The 27903-nt window shown below is 42.6% G+C and overlaps 1 protein-coding gene across 4 annotated transcripts; it reads right to left on the bottom strand.

Moving 5' to 3' along the window:
• Positions 1-244: 244 nt before the first annotated feature.
• Positions 245-27813, bottom strand: gramd2aa (GRAM domain containing 2Aa; the record flags this gene model as incomplete). 4 transcript variants are annotated; one of them, XM_079737398.1, is made up of 12 exons in its annotated part: positions 245-1754; positions 2694-2798; positions 4567-4657; positions 5715-5874; positions 6058-6114; positions 6218-6289; positions 7020-7118; positions 8470-8573; positions 9133-9205; positions 11254-11311; positions 17680-17775; positions 27680-27813. In XM_079737398.1, the coding sequence occupies 12 exons, from the start codon at positions 27811-27813 to the stop codon at positions 1751-1753; spliced, it is 1053 nt and encodes a 350-aa protein (XP_079593524.1). In that variant the 3' UTR covers positions 245-1750. The 4 variants fall into 4 exon arrangements, with proteins under 4 accessions (XP_079593524.1, XP_079593523.1, XP_079593522.1 ...); XM_079737397.1 differs by having other exon boundaries at positions 4567-4660; XM_079737396.1 differs by having other exon boundaries at positions 4567-4660; positions 5700-5874.
• Positions 27814-27903: the final 90 nt, after the last annotated feature.

Below are 27903 nucleotides of genomic sequence, written 5' to 3' on the forward strand. Positions count from 1 at the left end.
CAATGCATTAGGCGGCAGTAAGTAGGCTACCTTGAGGTATTGTAGTGGATCCCACAAAAACTCATAAGAATTTGTCTGGCACAAAAATAAGTAACAGCCCTTGAATTCAGCACAGACAAATATTTTTCCAAAAGTTTTGATTTATTTTATTAGAAACAACACTCTAATAAAATACAACACAGTCAGTTTAATAAGTTAGACTAATTGCACTGTGTATCCATGAAGCCTTTTGCAATAGCAAAACAGTTGTAGTCTGTAACCAGGTGACTTCTTTCCAATTCCATTCAATAACTACAACATTCTTGAACATTGATTAGAAACAAAGCAATAACTAACTTATAATTAACCCTGATGTGTATTAATACATATTGTACATATAGCATCCACTCTAAAAAGGTACTTGCACACTAACCGCACAAACGCAAAAAACATCATGCCAGAGGGCCATTTTGGTTGGCTGTTGGCGAACAACTCAGACAGAGTTGGCCAACATTCTAGGGTTTGTTGTTATTTGCGGGGGCACTGAGCAAGTACCATGACTAGTTCTATTGTGAGAAAGATAATATACATCTAATAAATAAGCCTCATCGAAATTGGCACAACAGTGACTCAAAACACAAAAAAAACATTTATGAAGCAACAAAATACATTGTTTTGAATTTCTGTATTCTTTGCAAACAAAATATGAAATTGAAATGGACAAGGACAGTTTCCTAGATTAGTCTTCTGTGCAACTTTTGAAATACCAAGTGACACAAATTACAGTGATACTACATTAGCATGATAAAAATAGACATCTCATAATAAAATATATTTATCTGTTGACAAGCATCGCCACATCATTCACATCAAGAAACACAAACGCCAGTGGTGTTGATTTTGTCACAGTTCAATGAAATGTCACCAATCATAGTCAAGTATCTGTGGCCTAACCACAGCCTTTCATAATTACCTTTGACCTTTCATAATAGCCTTTGTTAGGACCAAACAGTACCTAGAATCAAGCAAAAAAAATTATATATAAATGTAGTCTCATAAACTAACAACATGAACATACATTTGAAAACAACGGACATCACCTCCAAAAGTGCATTGATGTTGGTGTCTTCAACCGTTACATAATTTAAAAACTAACACAAACTTGCATCTACAATGAATGTTACAAAGAACATCACTTCTGGACAGAATAAGCTAACAAAGACTATATACGGTTATTCCTCTATATCACTGGCCCCCAGCGCCTTCCAATTCAGCCTTATTGTAACAATTGTGAAAAATGGGCAAAAGAGAATGTTGAAATGAATGTCCCTTTAAACTCTTCCCACCCTGCAATCCATCTGCAGTGTACCTGTCCATCAGTCACAAGTACGCTAGTGACCTCCTCCTTTTGAATTGTGAAATTACATTAATTCACATCTCATACAGGTGTCCAGTTTTCTGTGTTTTCATTTTCAAAAAAATAAGACAAACAGAAAGGAGAAGACCGGATTTATAACAAATTACTGTAAACATACAGTATTCCCAAAAAAAGAAATAGGCAGTTTGCATAGTGAGGAAATAATGATGGGAGAGTAGGATCCATGGTCCAGTGTAGAACTAGAGGATTTATCTACCAATGCCTTTTCCAGGGTTAGTAATGTTATTGGGCTACATTTACTTGCGCTGTTCTGAGCGGTAGTCAATTGTTCTTGGTCCCATTAGGATAGACATCCCCCTGACAGCGGGCACGTGTCTCAGGCAGAAGCAGCAGTTACCTTGAAAAACCAACAACTCCGTTAAGGCTTGATAAGGTTATGTAATTTTTCAACTCAGTTTTCTCATCTCTGAAAATGCTGTACAAAGCACACAGTTTCATAAAAGACGAATTGAAGCTAAAATTGCATCAGCCGGGATGCAGGATCTACTCTATTGAGAAGGGCTGTTGCTTATGAAGATGACCAAAATAGGAATGAAAAGGCAAGGAGGGGTCGGTCCGAACTGGCCACTAAACAGAGGCGAAACGAGGAGGGAGAACAGCATGCTTGCGAGACCGATGCGTGAGATAGAAGAAGCAGCAGCTTCTCAATTTTCTCGGAGTAGGGCATTCAATTCCCCGCTAAAAGTTCCAGGTTTGATCCCCAATCCCCAATCCCCACAGCCTACCTGTAAGCACAAGTGATCGAGTGAGTGTTTGCGTCAAAAAAGCGTACTGTAAGGGAGGACAAGTATGTTTCATTTGCTCGGTTCGGGAAAAAATTGAAATATAGTACGACAAGGACCAAAAGATTTCTAATTTTGGCCCATTTTTTCAATCACAACCATATAATTATTATAAACAGTGATTCTTTATATTTGCGGGACTTTAATATGCTTACTTATATAGACAGCCAGGAACAATGACGACTATCAACAATGTCATTGATTGCAGAGAACAGCCTTTCCTCAAAAATGCACGGTCACACATTTTGGGCAGTCGACGACACGTGGGTCATGCGAACACGTGGATGCAGAAAATATGAACCCCGCTTTACAACCAGTATAAGCAAGCAGCAAGCAGTCTAAGCCCTAGTGGCTCACTAGTAACCTTGTATCCGTATTTACTGTAGTTTTAGATCCAAAGACCAGACTTCTGGTGTCAAATAATAACAATAATAAAAGCTGGTGAATACTAATAATGTTTCTGATGGTCTGTGTGAGTGTGGATTCTGTCTCACCACTCTCGGAGCGGTATCGTGGGGTTGCTGAGGAAGGACAACTGCTGTTCCAGACTACACACACGGAACGCCAGGTAGCAGGAAGACAGGATGAGCAGGATGATGCTGATGGAGGAGAGATACAATGTGTCGGTTAATTTAATTTAAATAATAATAATACATTATTCACAAAGAAACTTACCTTCATCCCATTCATTTAAGACAAATAAAAAATAAATGGGAGGTAGGTAGGTAATGCACACACACGCACAAACACACAATTTATAAAACCAAGGGGTGGGGGATCATTATTATTTCTACTGGGTGACAAAGAGAAAGCGTAATGTCTGCTTGTGAACACCAGGTGGCAACATTTGACACTCGTTAGGGGTTAGTTGTTAGTAGTTACTCACTGCTTTAAATGGTCCAATGGCTTGAAAATGTCACTTTATGAGGTTTCTAACATTAATATGAGTTCCCCTAGCCTGCCTATGGTCCCCCGGTAGCTAGAAATGGCGTTAAGTGTAAAATGAGCACTAGATATCCTGCTCCGCCTTTGTAAAATGAAGGTTCAGACGCTCCGATTTGGAAATCGGAGCGTCTGAACTGTGGTGCCTCGGCAGCGGGGCCAGCAGGAGCCCCGCTGTGTCGTCTGGAGACGCACACAGCTTTATATATATTATATGATATAGATATCTATGTATAATATGATATTATTTAGATATAGAGCTCAAGGACTCCCGCCGGAGCAGCCGAAGTGTTCTAGATATTTACAGAACACGGCTAAAGGCTGTGTGCGCCTCGCCATCGCGATACAGCCACTGTAAACAGAGTGCATGGTACCGTGGCCGCAAGCTGCTCAGGGCCACACCCCCACCCTCCACCTTGACCCACCAAAACGGCACGTTTGAGGAAAGCTCATTGTGGGACTGGCTCGTAGTGGCTGTAATTCTGCACCAAGGATACATTTCTTGAAAGTCTTCAAGTACTGTATTAGGGGCCCAGTAACAGCTAGATAAAAGCATTCATAAAGTAGCATGCCATGGGACCTTTAAGAGAGAACTGTAGCAGTCAACTACAATCTGCTGAGATAAGGTCTCAAAGAACATTCAAAAAATGACTTGGCTTCAGCTTTTTTCTATTTCGGTAAAGCTATTCAATGTTTATCATTCTCCCTGCAGCAGTAGAGGGGTGGCTGTTAGAGAAAGCTCCCTTTGGACATCACCTTGTAGAGTATCACGATATCAGAACCAAGACAAGACACTCCCATCCGAAATATTGAGTACTGTTGGAACGGTCAGACTAGGCAAAACCTAGGGAAATTACAATTATAATGGCCTTGCGTTCATAACACCATTATGAATTACATTTCAATTGAGTTGATGTTTAAATCGGCATGTGAGGACACTGAGAATGGTAAGCCATCTATTGATTACTTGAGAGAGATCCATACACGTTTCCATGCTGCCATTTTAAGATTAAGTGATCCAAGGTCAAAGCCCTTGGATAAGGGCTCGCCCAGAACAAAAGGACAACATGGATTCATTCAGTTTCCTCAAAAACAAAACAGCAGGCCAAATAGGGGGGACTGAACTAGGAAGCTTGAGGATGCTTCAGGTTTTAAAAAATGCCCTCTCAATGACAGTAGTTCCCTGCTTCTCCTATAGACTCAGAGGGGAAAAATGACTCGATAAGCAGGGGATGATGTAGTGGATAGGGTTTGTACTCCCATTACTCCGGCATTACTGATACACCTCCCACCTTAGCTTATCTGTTGGTGTTCTCCTACAGTAGTACCCCCTATAGTAAATAAAAATGACTAATAGGCTTTGTTATCTGTCAATCCGCTGCATCTATGAGGCAATCTGAGTGTGTGTTTTGTGTGTCTGCTTACAGCAGGGTGAAGAACTTGAGCAGCTGGTATTCCATCTGGCCCAACTCGCCCGTTGGCTCAGATAGAAGACCTCTCTCCGTCTGCAGGGCTCCTTCTGGGAGACAGACAGACACACACACACACACACACACACACACACACACACACACACACACACACACACACACACACACTTAAAAGAAGTAGGGTAGCTCTAGAAACTACGCACACGTGAAAAACTAAAAATGTGGCATTGAAATGAGGATGGAATAGCTGTGTGAGCAGAGTGCTCTGTTTAAATTGCATGAGGCAGCGGCTGTTTAACCCCGCCCCCCCCATCCGCACTGTTCAGTCACCACTCAGAGATTAAAGTGTTGTTGTGCTGTTGCATAAGAGAGACACTGGCGGCAATGAAAGCAACCACACTGTTCGGATGAGTGTGGGAGGACGGACATTTGGGCACACACACCATCCAGGTACTCTAGAACACACACAGGCACAAACATGTGCGTGAACACACATACACACACCCCAGTCAAAGAAACAAAAATTGGCGCATGCAGACAGATTAAGTACAGTTATGGTCTTGACACCTTTTTTGTGCGAGGTCAGACCCATCAATAGAACAAAGCCAAACACAAACCACCAGCGGACTCTACGCCATGTTTTGCACAGCCAGTTTATCATCAGGACTCGGTTCCTATTCACAAATGCCGTCACTTATAAGTCGGTGTCGTTCATGAGTGATGGATCCACAGTGTTAAATGGCCACAAATGAATTGCTCCGTAGATGCTTGGCAGTAACAATGGGAAAAAGATGACTCATATTCAGGGTCCATGTAAATATTATGAACACAATGGTGCTGATCAAACCCCAGTTCGACATGACATTATGTTACATCCTATCTTTTCACAGACGCCATCACGCAACGCATTCGTGCCATTAGTAGTCAAGCCTGCGGTAAATGGCGGATCAGCAGGTAACATAATTTACTTTTGAAGAGCAATTGAGAGGGTAAGGGGTCATTAGACATGCAAAAAGCTCCTATGCAGGTAGCGACCAGTTGCAACAGGACTAGCAAGTGATAAAGGCTGAGGAAAAGCTGGGCGGGGACTAGCTCCAACAGGCGGTCCGCGTTTCCTTTTAAAGGCACCTGGTAGTCGCTCACCGTCCAGCGGCGCAGCCTTCTGGAAGGCAGGGTCCCCGGTGCTCAGGCTGCTGGTGGAGGTCCCCAGGAGGTCCGGCAGGGTGGAGGTCACGGACACCACCGAGGGCTTCCGGCGCCACTTCAAAACTGCCGGGAACTCATCCACTGCCGGGAACTCATCCTGCCGCCACGACATCATCGGGGGTTTAGTTAGCTATTATGATGACGGACAGATTGATTGATCACACAGATTTTATGTTTGGCCAACTGTGTGAAATTACATTTATTGTTGTTGTTTTTCCCAGCTGAGAATTCGGGTTTTATGAGCAAAACATCTAGACGGCAGTCTTTCAGAGCAGCTTACCAGAGACAGAACAGGTTCCTCCATGTATTGCTTCAGGCTCAGACTCTTTCCATTCACCTGGGGGAAAAGGACGGGGTGCCTGCTTGTTACTTGCGATGTACGTACATCTCACTATCGAACAATAACGTATACATCAGTGTGTATGTGTGTGCTATCCCACCTGCAGATGGGTGCATATCCGCCGTAGCACGTCGTAGACGCTGTCTCTGGACAGCAGCGAGACAAACACGTACTGAGAGAATGAGGCAGAAAGCAGCCGTATAAAGCCCAGCCCAACAGCTTGGATTGTCAAGTGTTTGTTGTCTAACTTAACCGGTGCTATAAGTCCCACATTCAGAAGTCAACTGCTAAACCCAAACTAGTGGAAAACGCAATTGCACTTTGTAATCACAACAGACTTCCTACACAAAATATTGCTGAAGCCATGCTTAGATTGTCGGAAATAGATATATCATTATGTAAAATTATTTTTTTCTGTTGGAACTTCAGGAAGATTTGGTCGGAACAGTTGAACAGGTTGATCAGTGAAGCATTCTTGGCGGATATTTGAGCTCTATGACAATCATTTTTCACTGATCAAATAGCTCAAGGAAAGAAGTATAATATATTGTTTTTCTGCCAATCCTTACACATTCTAGCTACGTACATGAACAATTGCTGGTTAAAATGGAACGGACCCTTTCATCGAGGTTTCATCGTAGCACAAACACAGGTGTTACACATAAACAACACTAATTGAGTCTTCTTCCTTAATGTACCAGGGGAAGGGTTAGTAGACTTGTATTTAAGGTCTACTTCCCATCACCTGGTACATAAGAGAGCAGACCCTTAACCCATAGTTATGAGTGACACCTGTCTTTGTCCTATGATGACTCCTCTGTGAATAGGGTCCATTACAATGATGGGTGTTGGGGAGTATTAATACAATCCACCTCCGGGCGACAGTTCTAGCCGTTGGTTACCTTCTGGCTGGTGTCTGTGGTGATGGCCAGACCGTTGGGAACCAGACCAGCTGTCCTGTGCTTCTTCACCAGTCTCACAGAGACCACAGGGATGGCTACCTGGAGGGGAACCGAGAGAAACAGAGGGAGTTGGTATGCATACCGGAAAACTGTTGTTGCGTTACGGGTAATGACAGGGTTTATTTTAAACCTTTGCAATCACTTCCTTTTTTCTGTTTATTTCATGTCATGCTGTTCAAGTTCTGAGCTTTTATATGACACTGAAGTTACAATCACAAAGACTACAGACAGGAGAGATACATTTGGCATGAGTTGCTTTTAAAATGCTGTACAGGGAAAATAAAGTGTGTGTGTCCTCCCACCTTCACATTAACCTAAAGTGAACGCTCAAAATACTTGTTTTACAGAACTACGTACAATATTGGTCTGTATATGGTAATTGTAGATGCCCTGGAACCGTTTCCATGTGGATAGTACATGGACACTCATACTATGTTTTGATGGAAAGCTTTGCAGGGACTCGGTCAACAACTTTGGATGAGGTTGTAGGCAAACTGGTAAGTCTCTAGCTGAAATGTAATACTGCCTAGTACACATCTTATATCTATACATAATATTAAAAAACAAACTTTTCAACTTTGCAAAAATTAGCTTAAGGCACTACAGTATATATAAGTAGCTTAAACTAGTACTATACTATTTAAGTAGCTTTAGTTACTACAGGACATGAGCCTTAAGGCCAGTCCTGCAGACCACATTTGCCAGTTCAAGTAGTCTGAAGAGCTTCTATTTTGAAACCTTTAGCCACAATGTACAGCAAGCCCACCCGAACAGGTGTTGGAGCCCCTGGACACTGCACACACAGCTAGGTTATTTATTTATTTTAGCCTAGCAGAACAGCTAGCTACCTAGAGAGTTATCTAACCCTTGAGAACACTTTAATTCTTTTTTTAATTTTATGCCAGAAACCCTTTTGTCTTTCATATTTTGGAATTTCTATCGTAAATGATCTGGTGCCTAGCAACCCAATAAGGGAGCCAGCTAACAAAGAGAAGCTGGAGGAGCCAGGTTGCATTACAGGATGCCCAGACACCAGAGAAAGAGGAGCAGATCCTGGAAGACAGAGAGACAGGTGTCTTGTTTCTGCCAGAATGCCTGGAATGCTGAACTGAACAAGACGCTTATTGTCAGGCTTGCTGGGATTTGATGGGGAATTGGAGGCAGGGTAGAGCATCAAAGGCAGAACATGTATTCCCTAGCTCACGTGTGGGGATTATTTTTAGCCCTTCAGGCTTTCCCTGGCTGTCATTACGATCTGGGTTTCACCTGCCACTGTCAAATGTCTGCCAGTATGTGGTGTTGGTGTGTCAGTGTTTGTGGTGTGTCAGCGTGTGGACCCTAAGTGGGCTACTGTGGTCGTGTCAGTCAAACATTATGCGCCATGCCCCACCTTGATGTCCTTGCCGAAGAGGTTGGCATAGAAACACAGCCAGTTCCTGGATATGTACAGTCTGCCTTGCAGCAGGATGTCTCTGAGGAGAGCACAGGAGTACACTGAGAGGGTGAGAATGAGAGAGAGTGTGAGTGAGAGAGCGATTGTAGTAAGGAACACGTAGACACAATAAAAACACAAACTGTGGTAAAATGCAACATTTTTAATATAGTTACAAAACATAAGGTGAGGTTTTAAGCAGAAAGACGTTGCAACATGTTCAACAATAAATTATTAGTAAGGAGGAAAAGCTAGTTAGTTGGAGATCGGACAAGGTTCTCGATTTCCCTTGATTAGAAACAGGAGATATACAAGTTGGTTAACAGAAACGTTCCCGTGATGTCGATCAATTAATGATACACCCAAGCACCAAACAAGTGGTCTGATCTGCATTAATCTATCAACTGTACATGAGTTCCATCTAGCATGCGCAACCATTGAATGCTTTCAAACAGTTTGTTCATAGGAGTTGGTTAGGATACATACAGACCTCATATTATGTAAGAGGGGAGAGGAGAGATGAGGGACAGAGAGAGCGAGCGACAGAGCGAGAGCCAAAGCGAGAGAAAGACAGAGAGAGAGAGAAGCAAGAGACTGAGTGCAGGAGCAGGCTGCCGGTACCTTTCATGAGGATCTCGTCCTTGGGCACGCACTGGAACAGCTTGTGGTACTGGGAGTTGTACTTGCTGACAGTCTGTGCAGAGGGACAGGGCAGAGTCATGAGCAGCTCCTTGGCTGAGCCGCCGGCCTGCACCGCACCAGCCCCAACAACACCACCACCACCACCACCACCACCATCTCCGCCACCGCCAGAACCTCTGCTGCTCCCGCCGGCCACAGCGGCTACCCTGTCCCGCAGCGGCCGCGAGCTCTGCACCAGGCTCAGCACGTTGGCCCCGTACACGTGGGCACACTCACGCACATCGAAGGCCTGGAGCACTCCGCTGCAAGACACACACTGCATCCCCCGCCCGCCACCACCACCCCCCCCAGGCCATGGTGAGAAGGGGGGCGGGGGGGGACTAGCCTACATGCGCACGTGAACCTACAGGACACGGCCAGGTGGGCACTAATGTATAAGCTACCGTTAGCAAGGGGGAAAAGTCTGTCGTCTATGAGGGAGACTATGCGCAACAAGCACAGACACCACAGTAGTAAAACTCAGCTAACATCCCTCACCTGCTCCCCCATCCCTCACCTGCTCCCCCATCCCTCACCTGCTCCCCCATCCCTCACCTGCTCCCCCATCCCTCACCTGCTCCCCCATCCCTCACCTGCTCCCCCATCCCTCACCTGCTCCCCCATCCCTCACCTGCTCCCCCATCCCTCACCTGCTCCCCCATCCCTCACCTGCTCCCCCATCCCTCACCTGCTCCCCCATCCCTCACCTGCTCCCCCATCCCTCACCTGCTCCCCCATCCCTCACCTGCTCCCCCATCCCTCACCTGCTCCCCCATCCCTCACCTGCTCCCCCATCCCTCACCTGCACAGCCCTCTCGGAATGCCCTCTTACTCTTTATCTCTCACAAGAAGAAGTGTATAAGTCTTTGTTTGCATGACATGTTTCACATATAATTCAAACTCCCCTCTTTCATAAGTTAGTGAGGCGATTCTACACAACCAGGCAAACCAGGCCGTTTAATGAAAAACAAATGATCTCGCCTTCTCACTTTGATTAGCTCCGGCGATGACTTCTCACGTCCATGTCTAGCCTTTGATGAATAGCTGTTGTGTTGTATCTATGTATGTATCGATCCTCAGGCCAACAGCAGTGGGGCTGCAGTATGGGTAGTGTGTTACAGCTACCCATACAGCCTCCTCAGCAAGCTGAGGGACAACCATCCTGGGACGGCAGTCCATTTATAGAAATTTCGGCTACAAATATCCTTTGCTCATTTTCAAGTTAAAAAAGCCTCACCTGTGCCCCACGAAAAGGCAAAAAAAAAATGTACATCCCGTCGGATGTAATGGTCGCTTTATGTAGTTATTGACTATGTATGATTCCCTATTCAGCAGCCCCCATTCCCTTCCATTCCTTATAGTCACTCAAAAGCTGCACAGAAACACATGTTTATCTTAAAGGAGTACACATTTTTCATCACTCACTAATACATTGACACGGGTATGCATATCAATTATATTTTTGAAAAACATTTGAATAATTGAATATCAGAGATTGAAATTGAAATTGTTTCATTCATTTACAAATGCTTGATGTAGGTTCTAAACTTAAAAAGCTAACTTGAGGAGGGAACTTTCAAAGAACAGCCGTCTAAATAGAGAATGTTTAAGATTCATAGTCTTCCTTTGGTGTAAAATACATGAACAATAAGTTCCGACAGGTGTAATGCTTGGATCCTGCCTTGACCTATAACATGGAGCAACCATTTTAGCACAATGTGAAATTGTTCAAAACTCAAATGATTTTGAGAGTCAATTAATTTGAACCCAAGCATTTGCCGTTTCATAAAGTGTTTACATGAACTGCAGTTACTAAACAAGGGCAAAGCACAGAAAGCGACTATATTTTTCTATTTTCTATTCTATATTTTTTTGATTTTCCTGTTGCGACGCCACACTGACACAGTGCTTTCTCTGAGTGTGTTCTGCAACCAGCTAGAGTTCTCACTATTCTATTCATGACTACGATTTTAGTATGACATGTGATGTTGCTTCTTATTTCGTCAAATCATGGTTGCAGACATCCTGGCAGAGGAAACACTGCATGAATGTAAGACTTACCGAGCCCCGGTAGCATTTCTTCACATCTTCATAGGATAGGTCTTCAATCAGTTGAAACCTACAACCAAATAACACAGTTATACCATTAAACAGTTATGCTATTGTTATTTGCTATCAATTGTGTATCATTGCTATGCTAATGGATGTATGTACCTTCCATGATGTGATTGGTTTGAAGGTTGCAATGGCAACATGTGTGGATATTGAATGACCCAACAATGTTTTTCACTTAAGCTCAGTCATAATCCTCTGATGTTCTCCTGCCGGCCAGTTGTTTAAAACTGAGAGTAATGCATTGAGCAGGTTAATTCAATGTGTGGCCACAGAGGCCATCAACACAAGCTCCACTCCAAAATTATAACTTGCGATGGCGTGTGTATGTGTGCATGTGAATGTGTTAGTGTGAGTGAGTGAGTGAGTGAGTGAGTGAGTGAGTGAGTGAGTGAGTGAGTGAGTGAGTGAGTGAGTGAGTGAGTGAGTGAGTGAGTGAGTAAGTGAGTGAGGGAGTGAGTGAGTGGGTGAGTGAGTGAGTATGCTGCTGACTATGTACATTTGTGCACAGCGTGTTTTGGCGCCATACTCAGTGTGTGGAGTCGGGGTTACAAAGGAGTATACATAGACAGGTTAAATGTTGCTGACGAAATATAAAAACCTGCAAACGCATTAGACCTTCACACCATTTCAGACTCTAACCACCAGTCTGCTTCAGGGGCACCAACAAGGGCTGATTTTGTTTCTCTCTTCCTCAAATAAATACTCACACTCATATCATTTGCTACAAACATAATGCTGAGAAACCCCATCTTCTTTGTTCTGATATATATACACCTTGTACCTGTCGTTTCGACAGACAGAAAAGTGTGTACTTCACAGATGTGCCCACGATCAACGTCAATGTGATTGTATTGCTGGCGTATAAATTATCGTTCTTATCCTGGAGGGCTGGGTGTTAGTGTCCAGTAACATGGGTTTTTGCAACATTCAAATGCAACACAAACAAAGTAGTGTTTGTGTACTCCCTGCGAGATGCTTCGCTTCACACAAGGTGCCATTATGCTAAACCTGCCAATGCTCAGTTAAGTGGTTGGCTTTTAAGTGTTGGTACTGAGCCAAGTCAGGGTGAAGGGGACATTGTTGACGTCAGAGGCATCGCTTCACCGGTGCCTCTGTTGTGTGGGATACAGGGAAGCAGGGAGTGGGTTTGGGGAGGGACAGACAGAGAGAGTGTTGTGCCATATCCTCGCCACTAATCTTTGGTCTCTCAGGAAGGGGCGCAGGGGGGGCCTCCTGACAGTTGGAGGGGTAGCCCTGGGGAAGCTAGGGCCCAATGTGCAATGGTGCTGGTGGCAAGCTGGCAATGGGTTGGTGAAAGGCCAACAACTTGTCCCAGAGTGCAGGAACACTGAGACTGGAGCACTGGCTCATGTCTCTGATTCAGACAACTGTGGAGGTGTGTGTGTGTGTGTGTGTGTGTGTGTGTGTTTGCACATGTGCGTTTGTATGTGAAGGAAGACCAGAAGCTAAACTTCACAAAAATGTATAAAGTATAAATAGATATACAATGTAGTAGATGTATAATATATGGTGACCAAGAAATGTGTTACAATGACAGAACCAAAGAAGAGTGGAACGATACAAAGAGACGGAGAGAAAGTAAAATAATCAAAAGCAGACTCTTGATGTCCACGGGGAAAATTGGGACCTGCTGTGAAGGCCACGCAGCGTTGCGGGAGAGGGACCTGGCCTGTTGTTTACCGCCACAGCTGTGGAGAAGGGAGTGCGGCCAGGTGCTGCGACCCCCTGATGAAAGGCCCGGCTGTAAGACAAACACGTCGGCCCATTGTTTTGCTCATTTCACAATGGCCAGGATAGCAGTGCTGGCCGTGGCCAAGCATTGTGCGTCAGTTCCATGTTGCTTTTAGTCTGCGCCCCGACCCGCGACATGGCCTGCTTTCACCCGAAAGGGCCCGTTGTTCAGATACCCTCACTCCAGATATTCTACATGAGGATACAACACACTAAGCACTGCGGCTGCTTCTTTACTCTAGATGCAATTGAACACGTAACAATATAACTGTGATGGAAGATAAAGCACAAAACCCTTATGGCCTGTGCTGTTTGTTTTGCATGATAGGACCACATTAACTCAAGGAACGATGGCTCACCCTGCCACGACATGTACACACAACCAGCAAACACTGCATCTGAAGCCACTGTTGTAAAGTATTTGTCTGTAATGAAAGAATTTGTTTAGCTGTATAATGTGGTGCATAATATGTATACATTTATTAAATGTATAAACTCTGCCCATGCAAGGATAAAACCAAAACTTCCAGCCTAGCCGTGATCCACAATCTAAGAAGATCATAGATCTATTCTCAGAACAAGTCTGTGCCCCTTCCCCTCGAACAACTAGAACATATTCAACAGCCGCCAAACATATGCTAAAGAATGTTTTTTTTGTGACTTGAGATGCTAGTACAAGCTGTGGTCCTGGACCTGGTGCAGCCCTCTAGGAGAGCATGCTATCACCGCTGCCTTGTTTGCCACGGCGGGGACAACAATGGGCCGGCTTGTCTCCATGTTCTTCCTGCCTGCTGCACATCGCCTATTAATAGGCTTCGCGGTGGGCCGGCGCTCCCAGGTGAGAGAGAACGCTGCGCTTATTGAATACACAGGCTGCTCTGTTGAGCCGACTCTCCCGTATGCACCTCCCCCACACACCAAGAGTGTGTGCACTCTTACTGTAAACAATATCTAGGCTGGCCCGCTTCTCTCAATTGATTCTGTTGTTCAGTCCACAAGAGTCAGAGGTTGACAAAGCAAACATGGCTTTAGTGAGAGTGAGTAGGACGCTGTGGTTAGAGAATAAACGTATCTTCTAAAAACAACGCCTACAATTAAGCGGCATCTTTCAGAACAGACTTGGCAGAAATGGAATATGATATTCATAACTAGAAAATGCATTTCCTACAGAAAATTTGGTGAGGACTGTAGTGCAAAGTGAGGGTGAAAACATGTTTTAGTAAAGTCACATCGTTTAAGACGTGAAGAAATGTGAAATGGCTTAAATCAACTGAAGGGATTTTAACAGATTCTAAATGGGAGTAAACAATGTAAACATGCAGACCATTTAAAAAATGTATAATGGTTGGAAACAAATAAAGTGAAGAGTTAAACAAATAGCTAATGTGATCAAATTTTTATACATTTTAGATAAAATATAGAAAAGCTGAGCTGGTGTGTGTGTGCGTGTGGTAACTTGGAAGGGTATGTTATTGACCTTATTTCTTGACTAGTTCATCAAAATAATCTCACAAAATGATGAGGCTTATACCGTTGCACTCCTTTGAGACTCAGCTTTCATATGACATATCATTTGGGTAGATAGCATGGGGTACCAACTATAGACTAAAAACCCAATCAACCAACAACCCGCCCAAAACTAACTTACTACTATGGGGTGCACAAGGAACCCAGTGTTTCCCCCAGCACTGTATAGTAAAGGCGACCGCCTCAACAACAATAGGTGATGATACGTACCACGCTCCGTTATATTGTTAATCGATGGCATTTGCTCCTGTAGAAGCCACACGTTAATCGGGGCAACATCTATTTGTTTTTAGAATAAACCCTGAAGTGTGACACAACGTCACTGATGGTGGAGCTCGTCGAAACGTTTACTGCACCCACGAAAATGAATGATTGTTACTGCTACTAGCCCGTCTACGGAGACTATTCCTATTAGACACTCTGCTGCTATTGAACTCGATCGCTTACCACAGCAACCATGATTTAAATCAATGGAAAGTTAGAGTTGTGGTTAGAGGAAATGAGCTATAACGTTTGAAAAATATGTTGATAAAGAATATATGCTAATATATATAAGATAAAAGTACAAATATATATGGCACTAGCAGTGCTTTTTAGTTTTATGGGCAGTATAAAAGCAAAGAATACATAATGTGAAATGAATACGTAACTGGAATCCGAGACTGAATTTATGTATTAAAAACGAGTAAGGTTATTACTTGGTGACCGCAGACAGCAAAGGGACGTACCATGTCGATGACAACGCTATACACCATATGAAACACTAACATACACACACAAATAAGCTAACACACACACACATAGAATATATGACACAACTTCTATTAACAATGTAAACATGACAAAAGTTATAAGATGTAAGAAAGGCACAAAATTATTGGGTTGTAACCATTGCGAAACCGTCCGCAATGGTTCATGGGATGAGGAGTTCACAAAAAGAATGTACATGGTCTTGTAACTTTGCCTTTTCTTCCATTATCCAAATTCTTTTTGTGGGTCGAATCAATTTGCTGGGTACGACTACCTTGGCGAACGATTGGGTTGGTTCCAGGCTTAAAACTCTTTATATAAGGATTTTATGAAAAGTGGACGGTAAAAATGCATGGGAAATTAACTTCTGGAATCAGAGCTGTTGAAAAATGGGATGGTCACTGTTACGCTCTATGAGGCTGACATTAAAAAGCCTCTGGTTTACCAGTCAGGTGCAACTGCACATATGACAGTACTTCATTTGTTGTTGCACCAATTGATCAACTGTCAACCGTTTAAGCTTGACATTGTGTTTCTAGGTTAAATATTGACGTTGTTTATGCTCTGCAACGTCCGCAATGGTTAGCTTTTGTGATAGCCATTCTTGGTGGGTATCACGTGATCCACTCTAGCCCAAGCTAGAGTGTGTAACGTCACACGCTCTAGCCTCAACGGAAGACAACTTAAAATATAAGAAGCGGGTATGAAATTAAACTGATTCTGAAAAAAGTATAAATGATTGATACAATTCTGTGTGTGTTGATTTGTTAACAGTGGACGGCATAGCAGTCCTTCCAAGCCAATCTGAACAACCCCACAAAATTGAAGTCTCTAAGTGAACAAGTGGAAGGAGATTGGTCCCAAAGTTTGTAGAGAATAAGAAAGAAAGAAAGAAAGAAAGAAAGAATAAAACTTAAGAACAATAGTTGAGCGCTGCATGCTCACCTTATTAGTTTGAATGTTATATTGGCATCTTAAAAGACAATAAATGCAACCGTAGAGTCTCCCAACGTTTAAAAGGGAGCTGTTTGTGTGTCTGTACGTGTATGCGTGTGTGTGTTCAGTTGTTAGTCATCTGTAACGTTCACCCTTGTACGCCACTAAATCCTACTTAAATATTATAGAAGTAAAATAATATCAAGTGTAAGGTAAGGTCATGTTAAGTAATAGGGGGAAAATGGTGGGGCAATTCCATTATCAAGACTGTGCTAAATTTTGTCAAACACAGACAACTTAAGGACTTAAGTAAACAATGTAGCACTTTCACTGAACAAAATGTGCCACAAATTGTTATGTGCTTTGAGACTGTAATGGCACCTCCTAAACAGTCGCGCTGATAACACACATGCACCTCACTGCAAAATCTCTTCCTGTTTCACAGGATTACAATGCCCCAAACTCCAATCGCCCTTATAAAACCGATGGACGCAAATTACGTTTCCCAGACCCAGTTTAGTTTAAGCCCCCTTTGCTGATCTGGATACCGTGAACACACAATTCTGTGTGTGTGTGTCTGTGTGTGTGTGTGTGTGTGTGTGTGTGTGTGTGTGTGTGACCATTGTTTGACATCAAACAGAGGAACTAGTTCACGCACAGGATGCAAGTGGTGTGTGGTTGAGGCAGTAGGAATGAGATATTTAAAAGTATCTTGTTTACCCGTCTGATGTTCTGCACGTACGAAAATACTCTTTTTTTTTGTTGTACCAATTGAATGACTGTCGACTGTGAAACCCACTACAGCTTTAATGGTTCTGATAGATCTTACCACCAAGGCACCTCTAAACAGTGGAGATTGAGCGGACATTCAAAATGTGTAGATGAACCTGAAGTGCAGCTCCATTTGATAATCTTTTCTCCAGGGAGAGTTTACCACAATGAAATACCATCACATACAAAATATCTCATTCAGATGTTATGTTGCTCAATGCAGTTCAAAATGTACATTTGAATATGTCGTTGGTAGGGAAAATGTATATGCTATGTAGTAATTCGCTAAAAATGCATTGACCCAAAAGGATCGTCCAAATCCTAATTCTCTCCTTGTCTTCCTTGATTGTTCCCAAACAAAATGTAACTATATGGTCACGAATCAATGAATATTATATAATTGTCTATCATGTTGGCCTTTCTAACAAAGACAATGGCATGTAAAAAGCTGTGAAGTACATGATGGCATTAGAGAAGGTTAAGAAGTAAAAATAAAACCATGACTTCAACACAATTTGAGATGATGATCGAGGTTAGATCATCTGATTACAACATCAAGTTGGTGAAGGAAAACAACACTTGATCGAGCCCTCACGCTTTTAAGTGTGTGCATATCCATATGTGTTTGGGACTTGCCTGAAGTGCCCATGCGTGTCTTCCTCCTTTGCAGGGTCAGGATCATGGGTTGCGAGCGTGCCTGTCTCCTCTGCCTGCTCCTGCTCCGTCATGCTTCTGGACACACACACACACACACACACACACACACACACACACACACTTAGCCTTCTACATATTCTCTTTAATTGGTTAGAGGTAGCACAGACACCCGCCCAGCAATAAGCCCTTCCTGTTTGTAGACTTGTCACTTGATTGGGAGCCTGGGAGGGGAGTCGAGGAGTTAGATAAAAGAGATAGAGATAGTGTCTTGTATGCTCTACAATTAATTTATTATGACTTTTACAGCATCTGTGTATTTCAGAGGAAGATTCTGCCGCTTTTCTTCTTATTTGAACACTATAAAAATTATTAATACACTATCAGAATTCAGAAAAGCCACAAAAATGTATGCCCCTATGAGTCATTCCCACAAAAAGTAAAAATGCTGTTATTTATTGTTAACATGATCCAGGAGTACACCCTATGAAAGATGCAAGTCTGGAATTATGTTTATCTCCCATTTAAACCTCTGTCAAGTGGTTTGTTGAAGTAACCAGAAACTTCTCTTTCAGATATGAACTAATACAGACCAACTCATTATGACAATGATGAAAATAAAACGCAATACTCTTTACACTATGAACACAGAGATGGAAACATATAGCGTGCGTCCAGACGTGGCATGAAAACAAACGCTGTGTTTCTGTTCTATTCTTTAAACCAAAAAGTCATAAAGTCCCGGGGCTTGTCTGAAAATCGTACATCGTAAACAAGAAATTGGGAAATTGGTGAGTTGACGCTAGCGTTCACAATGGAGAAATGAAGCTCTGCAATTGTTGTGTGGACAAAGCCGTAGGATGCAGTCCCGTTGTGGAGCACCGTCCATGACTTACTATGGCGGCGTGCCCGAGCTGGATTAAAAGTGGACTGTGGTGGAGCTGAGCGGTTAGGTGGATCAGTTAGTTGTGAGAAAAAGATTGTGTGAGCTTAGCTACAGAGGAGTATAGCTCACAATCTGCTCACATTATGCCACTGCAATGGTTATCCACAAACTGTATTGCATGCCCCTAACCACCTTCGGACACGGTTGTGGCTCATTGTGGTTCAGCCTGGGAGCCGCAACCTGTCTGAGTCTGCCCTGTGCTGACAGCGGCCTGGCCTGCTGAGTCACATTTGTCTCTGGGGTACTTGTATTGAAAATGTAATGTATATTTCATATATTGATAGTAACTAAAATATATATATGCAACATTTGGAAAGCGTGTGATTGGGAAATAATATTTAAACAGTGTCCTTATGAACCCTGTCTTCATGGAACATCATTTCATCCAAAGGTCATATCTTCTCATAGAAAACAGGAAAATATTAGGGGGAGAGGCATTAAGTGAGTGTATGCTAAGCCTTTCCTGCCAGCGACTCACCTTCAGCTATAATCCCATTCATTTGCATAAAGTGTGAATCAGCGTTTATGTGCTTTGAGTGCTTGTGAATTGCTTTAAGCGTTACTTTGAACTATTCCCAAATTCCCACCTCATAGTCACAACCGCTTCCATTTGACTTACGCAGGGCTGGTGTCCCAATTGCCAACTAGATTAACCCAGAAATCCAACCAACATTAGAGTGATATCTTGAAAGGGCAACGGGTAAACACAGACACAGAGGCACACAGACTTTAGACTCAATAACTAACAGAGTTCAGAGAGCAAGAACAACATAAAAAAATGTCAACATCAGGTCTTTTCATTTAATGACCAATGGTTTGAAAGGCGACAAAGAAGTTATCTTTATAGATGCAGGAAATTATCATTTGATGAATCAATGCTGGGCAGCTGTCCTACAACCTTTTATCATAACAAATCAGATGATGTTGAAAAATGCTAACATAAGATAAAATGTGAATAAATGTATATTATATAACTAATATTCTATATTTTGCAGTAATTGCAGATCATTTCTAAAAGTGTAACCTTGAATTAACATATTGGCAGGAGAGAGAAAGGAAAAGAAATCACCCTCTAAATTGACTGCGCATCGTATGAATGCTAATAGGATACCATCTTCTCCTCCCCTCTCCCCCTCTGAGGATGTGTTCTGCAGTGTCACAATGTATGTCCAAATCCAATTATCTGTAATCTGGGGAGGCCTCAATGGCAGTGCTGTTAAAGAAACATCACACAATTTCTTTCTATTTGTTCTATCTCTTCTTGTTTTGTATGCTCTACAATAATTTTATTATGACATTTACGCCATCTACTTTATATGCAATATGTTCAATTTATTTATTTTCTTACAACCAGTTCAATGCAATCGTATCTATAGCCAGTTCACAACAGGTGTCACCTGATATCACTCTCCCTCTAGAGCTTTCCTTCGGCATATGTCCTCAATTGGTTTTGAAGTCTGGTTTCTTGATCATCTGTGCAATTTATTTTAAGACCAATAATAGATAAACGGAGGATGTCCTATACCTGATAAATGCATCAATGCGTATTAGGCTAAATACAATGACAGCTAATTGTCATCATTCTTTTTTTAAAGTTTAAGTTGACTTGTGTTCAACAACTGAACACATCCTACAAGTGATATGTACTTAATGTGGAAGCTAACAGGTTCAGCCACCATGGACGTGTTTGGTGAGTTTAGTGGAGGACATGTGGTACATTTTAATTGGGTTTGGACTGGCAAGCTACCCAGGGAGAAGCAGCACTAATTTGCGTAGAGGATAAAGGATGCGTCTCGATGCCGACGACTTAAATACACTTGGTCTAAAGCAGACCAATATCAGGAGTAACGCGATAATAAAAACAGACATGTCTGGTGAGCTTCTACTACAACACCGCCCGTCTCGATCGCTATCGACCTACACATAATAGTATTTGTAAAATATAGGTTATGCAACCTAATGTCAGACATTATGCTACCTCGAGTGCTAGATACAAGTACGTACGCCAGTAAGTTTACAGACAATGTACGTGGTTAGAACTACATTGAATTAAATGTTAAATACAATTTAGAGCCGTTACTGCTTGGTCCATTTGCAAAATAGACGTCGTTTATTAGTGAAGTTACGTGCCCAGCGACTAGCAAGGGAAGGCTGAGATAACGGTTCTCGAAGTTAAAAGGAACACAATACTGTTATTTTAATCAACACGTAACACATCATCAACTGCTTTAAGCACTACTACGTAAGTAAGTCTAAGGCTCCTACAAGCTATGTTGTGATACAAGTATTTAACGACGCCAGCGGAGATAGTAAAACTGTTCTTCTTTAGACGACTTGGCGTTGAGAGCTGCAACTTAGTTTCAGCACGAGCGGCAGTGTATCTCTTACCTGCTCTTTCCCCCCGGACTATATCACATTCACGTCGTTGTATCTTCGCGATTTAACTCATTATACTTCATTTGTCGGACAGCACATTTCCCACGGCGAAGCGGTACACTGCAGCGAGCTTGTAGAACAGAGCTCCAAACGAGCATCGAGCAGCGGGTTGTTAACCCATTAACCTCTCGACCACAGGGACTGCCTGTAGCAGACAGAAGCGATGGATTGAGCTTGCATTAGCTACACGCGATCATTGGCTTCTTGCCTCAATGTTGCGGTAACGATCAGACATGGCATTTGTTCCATCGTGTCAATAGTAGCCTACTCAAGAGGCTGCAGTCAGTCTATTTTACTTGTTTTGCATGGCCAACCCAAATATCATTGAGAGCCTACGTAGGCTAAACACTGTTGACCAGTGTTCTGTCACTGGTTAATTTTGAAGCCTATTAAAGATCACATGATATGAAAATTTCACTTTCTGAGGTTTTCTATCATTTATATGAATTCCCCTAGCCTACATATGCTCCCCCAGTCTATATTAATTTCGTTGGGTGTAAAACGAGCACTAGGCCTTTGAAAGAACGAAGCTCAGACCCGTACGTCGTCATAAGGGGAGATAGCACCTCCCCTTTCTCTGCCTTACCCGCCCAGAGAATTTGACCCACCAATGAGACAATGAGCTATGACCGTGCGAGCGCCACGTGTGTGTGATTACACACACTGTAACAAAAGTGTTGTACACTTCTTTGTTATTTGGATAACGTTCTGCTGTTGGTGTTAGGGGGCATAACATGTCGGTTCTTTGATGTCTCTGGTATTCCCACGACAAGACTCGTAGTGGGGGTTATCTCAGCCATGGTTTTTGGGGAAAGGAACTTTGGCTTTGACTGCCTGAAGTACATGAACCACGACATGGAGGAGAAAGGGATTGTTCCCCGCGATTGTCTCCCGCTTGAGCCCCGTTTCCTGCTGCCCGCTGCCAAGGGACCACCGCCTCGGCGCTGCCCGCTGCAGGAGGCGGTGGTGCCTAAGCGCTGCCCGCTGCCAAGGAGGTGGTCCCTCGGCAGCGAGTCTCCGGCGGGAGACAATCGCGGTAAACAATCACGGGCAACAATCCCTTTCTCCTCCATGTCGTATCACAGTCTACTTCAAATTGATGTGGACGTGGAAGAATCAGAGACGTCGGAGAATCCGACGCAGTCGTTTCAGATTCATAATATCGTCTGGAGGTGCACACAGCTTTTGGCTGTGATAATATATATTATATGATATAGATATCTATGTATAATATGATATTATTTAGATATAGATTTAGATATATATATCCAGGACTCCCGCCGGAGCACCCAGAGTGTTCTAGAATATTTACAGAACACGGCCAAAGGCTGTGTGAGCCTTTGGCCGTGTGATACATCCACTGGCTGTGTGATACATCCACTGTAAAAAGAGCGCATGGTTCCGTGGCCGCAAGCTACTCAGGGCCACACCCCCACCCTCCTCCTTGACCCGCCTCTCTCCTCCTCATTTGCATTAAAGCTACAGACACCGAAACAGCGCGTTTGGGGAAAGCTCAATGTGTAAATGGCTCGTAGTGGCTGTTATTCTGCACCACGGCTGAATTTCGGGAACGTCTTCAAATACTGTGTTAGGGGCCTAATATCTATATTAAAGCATCCATAAAGTAGCATGCCATGGGACCTTTAACGCCAATATTTAGGATGCTTGCCTCGATTGGCCTGTATAACGGACAGTATATATATTTTTGCAATATAAGGCCTACTGTAGTCGCTGTAGTCACATTTTTTACAACGAAAAGACTTAAAAGACTACAGCAGCTGTCGTGGCTGGACTGTGTGGTTGAAAATGTGCCTGCAAAGGCAACTTGACGTTTTCAAGACTAAATTCACATTCGGTTCCATCCTTTGCCTTTTCAGGGTGCCTTTTTTTGCCTACCTACCATCACACAAACATATTGTAAAACATGGTACTTACCATGATATATCATGGTACGTTAGTCATTTCCATGGTGTGCAATTATGCACTATGTTACAGACTGTGGCACACAATATATGAATTGGGTTCCTAACAGGGACTAATCACATGGCATTCACACCAAAGAGCGAATTTAGTTCACTCACGGGAGTGATTTGTACAAGTTTGATCATGCAAATTTACTTGCACGAGTGCATGAGGAGAGGCTTCCTCTTGTGACCGCCATGTTTCTGTTCTGCCAATTCATTCTCAACCATGGCCAGTCTTTACTTGTTGTGGAAGTACCAGATTCGTCAGATAAACTGACGCAGTCGTTTAGGATTCATAATACCATCCGTAGGCGCACACCGCTTTCGCCGTGCTCTATAAGATATTTTAGAATACTCCGGGAGCTCCAGCGGGAGTCATGGAGCTAATCTCCGGGAGTCCAGGAGCTCAGGCGGGAGTCCTGGAGCTCTATATCTAAATAATATAAGTAATATATAGATATCTATATAATATAAAATCACAGCCAAAAGCTGTGTATGCTTCCGGATGATATTATGAATCATAAACGACTGCGTCGGGTTCTCTGACGTCTCTGGTACTTCCACTTCCACATCAAGAACCCGAAGCAGTTGTTTAAGATTCAAAATATCATCCGGATTTCCACACAGCTTTTTGCCGTGATATTATATATTATATTATATAGATAGGGAGTGAACACTGATTGGCTATCACGACCACGCATCACGCAAATGTCGTGGCAAAGTAAATCCTTGTGTACATGCCGCACCATTCATCAATTCGCGTAGCAGGTTTTTGGCGACAAATTCTCCTCTAATCTTGTCTTTGCATTGACTTTGTATGGAGTCACGCCGCCCCTTCCTTTTTTGGTTGAACGTGGCATTAAATGGCAGGCCACATACTATGGCACTTACCATGGTACACACTATGGTACCCTAGACCAGGGCTCCTCAAACTTTTTCAGGCCAAGGACCCCTAGGCTCTGAGAAAGGAAATATTCAATGCCTTTTTTTTATAAACGAACAGAACTTCTGTATATGTTCTTCAGAATTCTGTATATGTTCATGGACCTTTTAAAATTTTCAAGGGGAAAAAGTAATTTTGGGGACCCCCTGCAGTACCTCCGCGGACCCCCGGTTGAAGATCAATGCCTTAGACGGTAAAATAAGGTACTCTTTATACGATAAGTACAGTAGCCTATTTATCATGATAAAGCTTTTATAGTACAGCGCAGTTATTTTACATTGTGGTACCAGTGTTGCAGGTAACCGTTGCTTCACACTTCAGACTGTTAGATAAAACTGTAGACAGTGTATTGAATTTGGTGGCATCTAGCGGAATGGATTTTGCAGTCTGTATAATCCCATAAAAATACAAATTGTTTTGTTTTCGTTACCTTAGAATGGACCCTTTAGATCTACATAGGGAGCGGGTCCTCTTTCACAAAGTACACCATGTTGCATCGCCAGCACTTTAATAAGAGATGTTGTGTATGAAATGCATAAATATAAATATACATTTGCTTGAAGTGGCGACTGCCACCGAGATAAATATTGATAGCGAATCTGGTCGGGTATATCGAACCTTGTTTTCAGTTGCACTTACTGGTACATTTTGGTACTTTACCCTTGGTATACTACTGTGGTATATTATTGTACATGGCTGTACATCAAGATTGTATTGCTAGATTTTTACGTTTGAATGTTGCAGTAATGGTTAAACTTTGTACTGGCTCTTAATAGAACTGAACTCCAAATGTACTTTTTTTTTGATAGCGCCAAAACTTTATGAAAGTGTTACTTATCTTCTTTTTGAAAGATTATGTTAAGAGGTTAATATTTTTTGGGGGAATTCTGAGTTTAAAGTCAGAATTATTGGTAGGCTACCTGTAAGGATTAGGGCCACATGTGAATTTGAATTGAGTTTGTCAGAATTCATACTTTTAAACTCAGGACTAAAAGAAACTCACATGCAGCAGAAATCCTCTTCCGTAAATATGTGTATCATGTTTTTTTATTTCACTGTAACATTTTCTGTATTTGTTATGCCGTGTTCACAACAAATAAGGGGCGACGCAAATCCATACAAAGTCAACGCAAAGGCATGTTTAGAGGCAAATAATTCGCGAGAAAAACCTGGGCGCGATTTGAATGACGCGGATTACTTGCGTATGATTCTTGGTAGGGACAGCCAATCAGCGTTCACTCCCTGCAGTGCAGAGTGAACTAGAGCTTGGAGGAGAGAGTGATATTTGCCATTTGCGGAATCCTGATCCATCTATAATGTAATGTAATGTAATGTAATATAATTTAATATCACGGCCAAAAGCTGTTTGCGCCTCTGGATGATATTATGAATCCTAAACGACTGCGTTGAGTTCTCCGACATCTCTGGTACTTCCACAACAAGTGAAGACTGGCCATGGTTGAGAATGAATTGCCAGAAAGAAACATGGCGGTCACAAAAGGAAGCCTCTCCTCTTTCACTCGTGCGAGTACATTTGCGTGATAAAACTTGCACAAATCAATCCCGCAAGTGATTTGTGACAAGTGGCAGAGTGTTAATCGGGAGAGTCAGGAGAATTCCCGCTGGGCCATTAATGTTTCGGGGCCACCGGGCTGATAACTGCGGGATAACAATATTGCGTTTATAAAATATATTCTGCGCCATTTGGCTAGCCTGACAACACAATATGGAAGTATGTAAAAAGTATACTGATTCTTTTTTTTTCTTTCTTTTCTTTAAAGAAAAAGCTGCTCTTAGTCAATTATAAGAATAAGAACTTGTTCGTCATTCTTGTGTCTGGCTGTGAGTTAGGCTGAATCGCAATCGCGTCAAAACAAATCAGATTGGCAAATAAACATTGAAGATAAATGAAATTATTTAAAAATTACTAAAATGATCCCTCTCTGCCGAACAGAATATTGCAGCAGGCGAACAAATGTAATTAAAACAAATCTATATATACATAACAAGAAAATAAGATTTTTTTTTATTTTACTAAAATTCAGATTATTAACTCATCTGCATCGAGACCGAATCGAATAATCAAATTTTCCCCCCCACCCCCTACTGTTAACGTCGCAACCAAGTTGATAGGTGCAGAGGGGAGTAAATAAGCGGCCCCTCCCCAAGTGGCACAGCCCAGGGTGGCCTTGAATTGCAATTGGTCAGAAAGCTAAAGACGTATCAGCTATGACTACATTGAGCTCTATACGCTATAACAAATAAATGGGAGTAGGCAATAGAGAAGACGAACATGGGCAGGTTTTAGAAAAGGTAGCATGATTTATCAGTACAAATGTTGTATGGTAGTAGCATAGCCACAGAATGTTTATATTTTTGCAGCCACAGAACTGAGTCAGCCCAGTGATGCTGATGAGACAGGGCTAGGAGGTAGCAGAGAAAACACAGCTACAGGTGTGCACACAGCACAATGCTATGAGCGAAACAAAGGATAGGATGCAGTCACTAGGGGCAAGTTATTGTAGGAAATTACAGGACAAGTTTTATGATTGCAACATATGGAGTAATATAGGAAAATAAATGCTATAATATGTAGGCCTCAGAGTCCACTTTTAAGTATTTTTTTCTGAAACTAGAATGGGTTCTTCAGTTGATTTTTCACTTGTGTGTCAATTGTTTTATGTTGGTTTGGAGACACGACAGCTGTGTCAAGTACAGGGTTTCATTGTTCAGTGGCTCGTACAAAGTAAAGCACCCCCGCCCGCTCCACCCAATTTGGGTGGGCCTGTCTGCATCATGTAACTCCCGGGCTGAAATTGAGGTCCACTCCGGCCCTGTTTGTGACTACTCGTGCGAGCAAACCACGCAAACAGGAGACAAAATTCGCTTTTGGTGTGAACGCACGGTTAGGCCTACTCTTTGCTGTATTCACGGAAATAGATTGGCGTATAGAGAGATGGCAAACATTGCAACAATGTCAAGAATAACATTTTCAGAAAGAACGAATGCGAAGTCAAGAGAGAATGAGACTGAGACCAAATATATCAATATATACCGATAAATGCACTATATGCGGCACATTTACTTTTAACATTGTGACTATTGATGTAGCAGAATTTAATCAGTCTTTAATTTATTAAATGTAATAAAACAGTGATTCGACTGTATTTGACTGTATGCAAGAGCAGTCGACCTACAGTGATTTCCATATGTTGACCAAAATAGACAATTTGGCCTATTTGAAAATGTTAATTCTAATCTATTCATTTCACCAGTGCTCTTCAAATTAGAATTAAAAAGAACGTAGCTGGTAGGCTATTCTTTTTGGCAGGCACTGCGTGGCTTTATGATAATGGTAGAGCAAACCAAAGACCAAATCAACATGAATATCCTACAAATAACTCATAGACACGACGAATAGCCTACTGGAACAACAATGAACACTCATTATAGGCTACCACGAGTGTGCTTCCCAGAAGCGTTGATACATTTTCCAATGTAAAGATGTCCTTTGGTAATTTATGCCATGCTATTTTTCACTTATAGTGTCTGATGTCTTTTATTCTGATGCTGCAAAACATGCAATACTAACGTGAGCCGTGTTCTACTCTACATGTCCATGATAATATTAATTCGGGCACCTGACAAACGGTGAGTGGCCGGATGCGGCAAGGCTATGACAACTGTACTGACCTGACTCTATCGGCGGTTGTCCTCTGGCTGCAGTGACCATGGGGGTGGCGATGATGCATGTAGTATCTGTCCCGACCAGGGGCCTGGTCGGATGGCAGGCCCTGGGGGCTAGCTGCGTAGATAGTGCATCCCATGTACACCTTCTGGAAAACTGTCCCCCGGTTCAACCTCTTCTTCCGAATGCGAGCGGAAGGTGGTACACGAATAAACGATGGCTTCCTGCA

Source organism: Pollachius pollachius (genome assembly GCF_949987615.1).
Source record: "Pollachius pollachius genome assembly, chromosome: 5".
Lineage (NCBI taxonomy): Eukaryota > Metazoa > Chordata > Actinopteri > Gadiformes > Gadidae > Pollachius > Pollachius pollachius.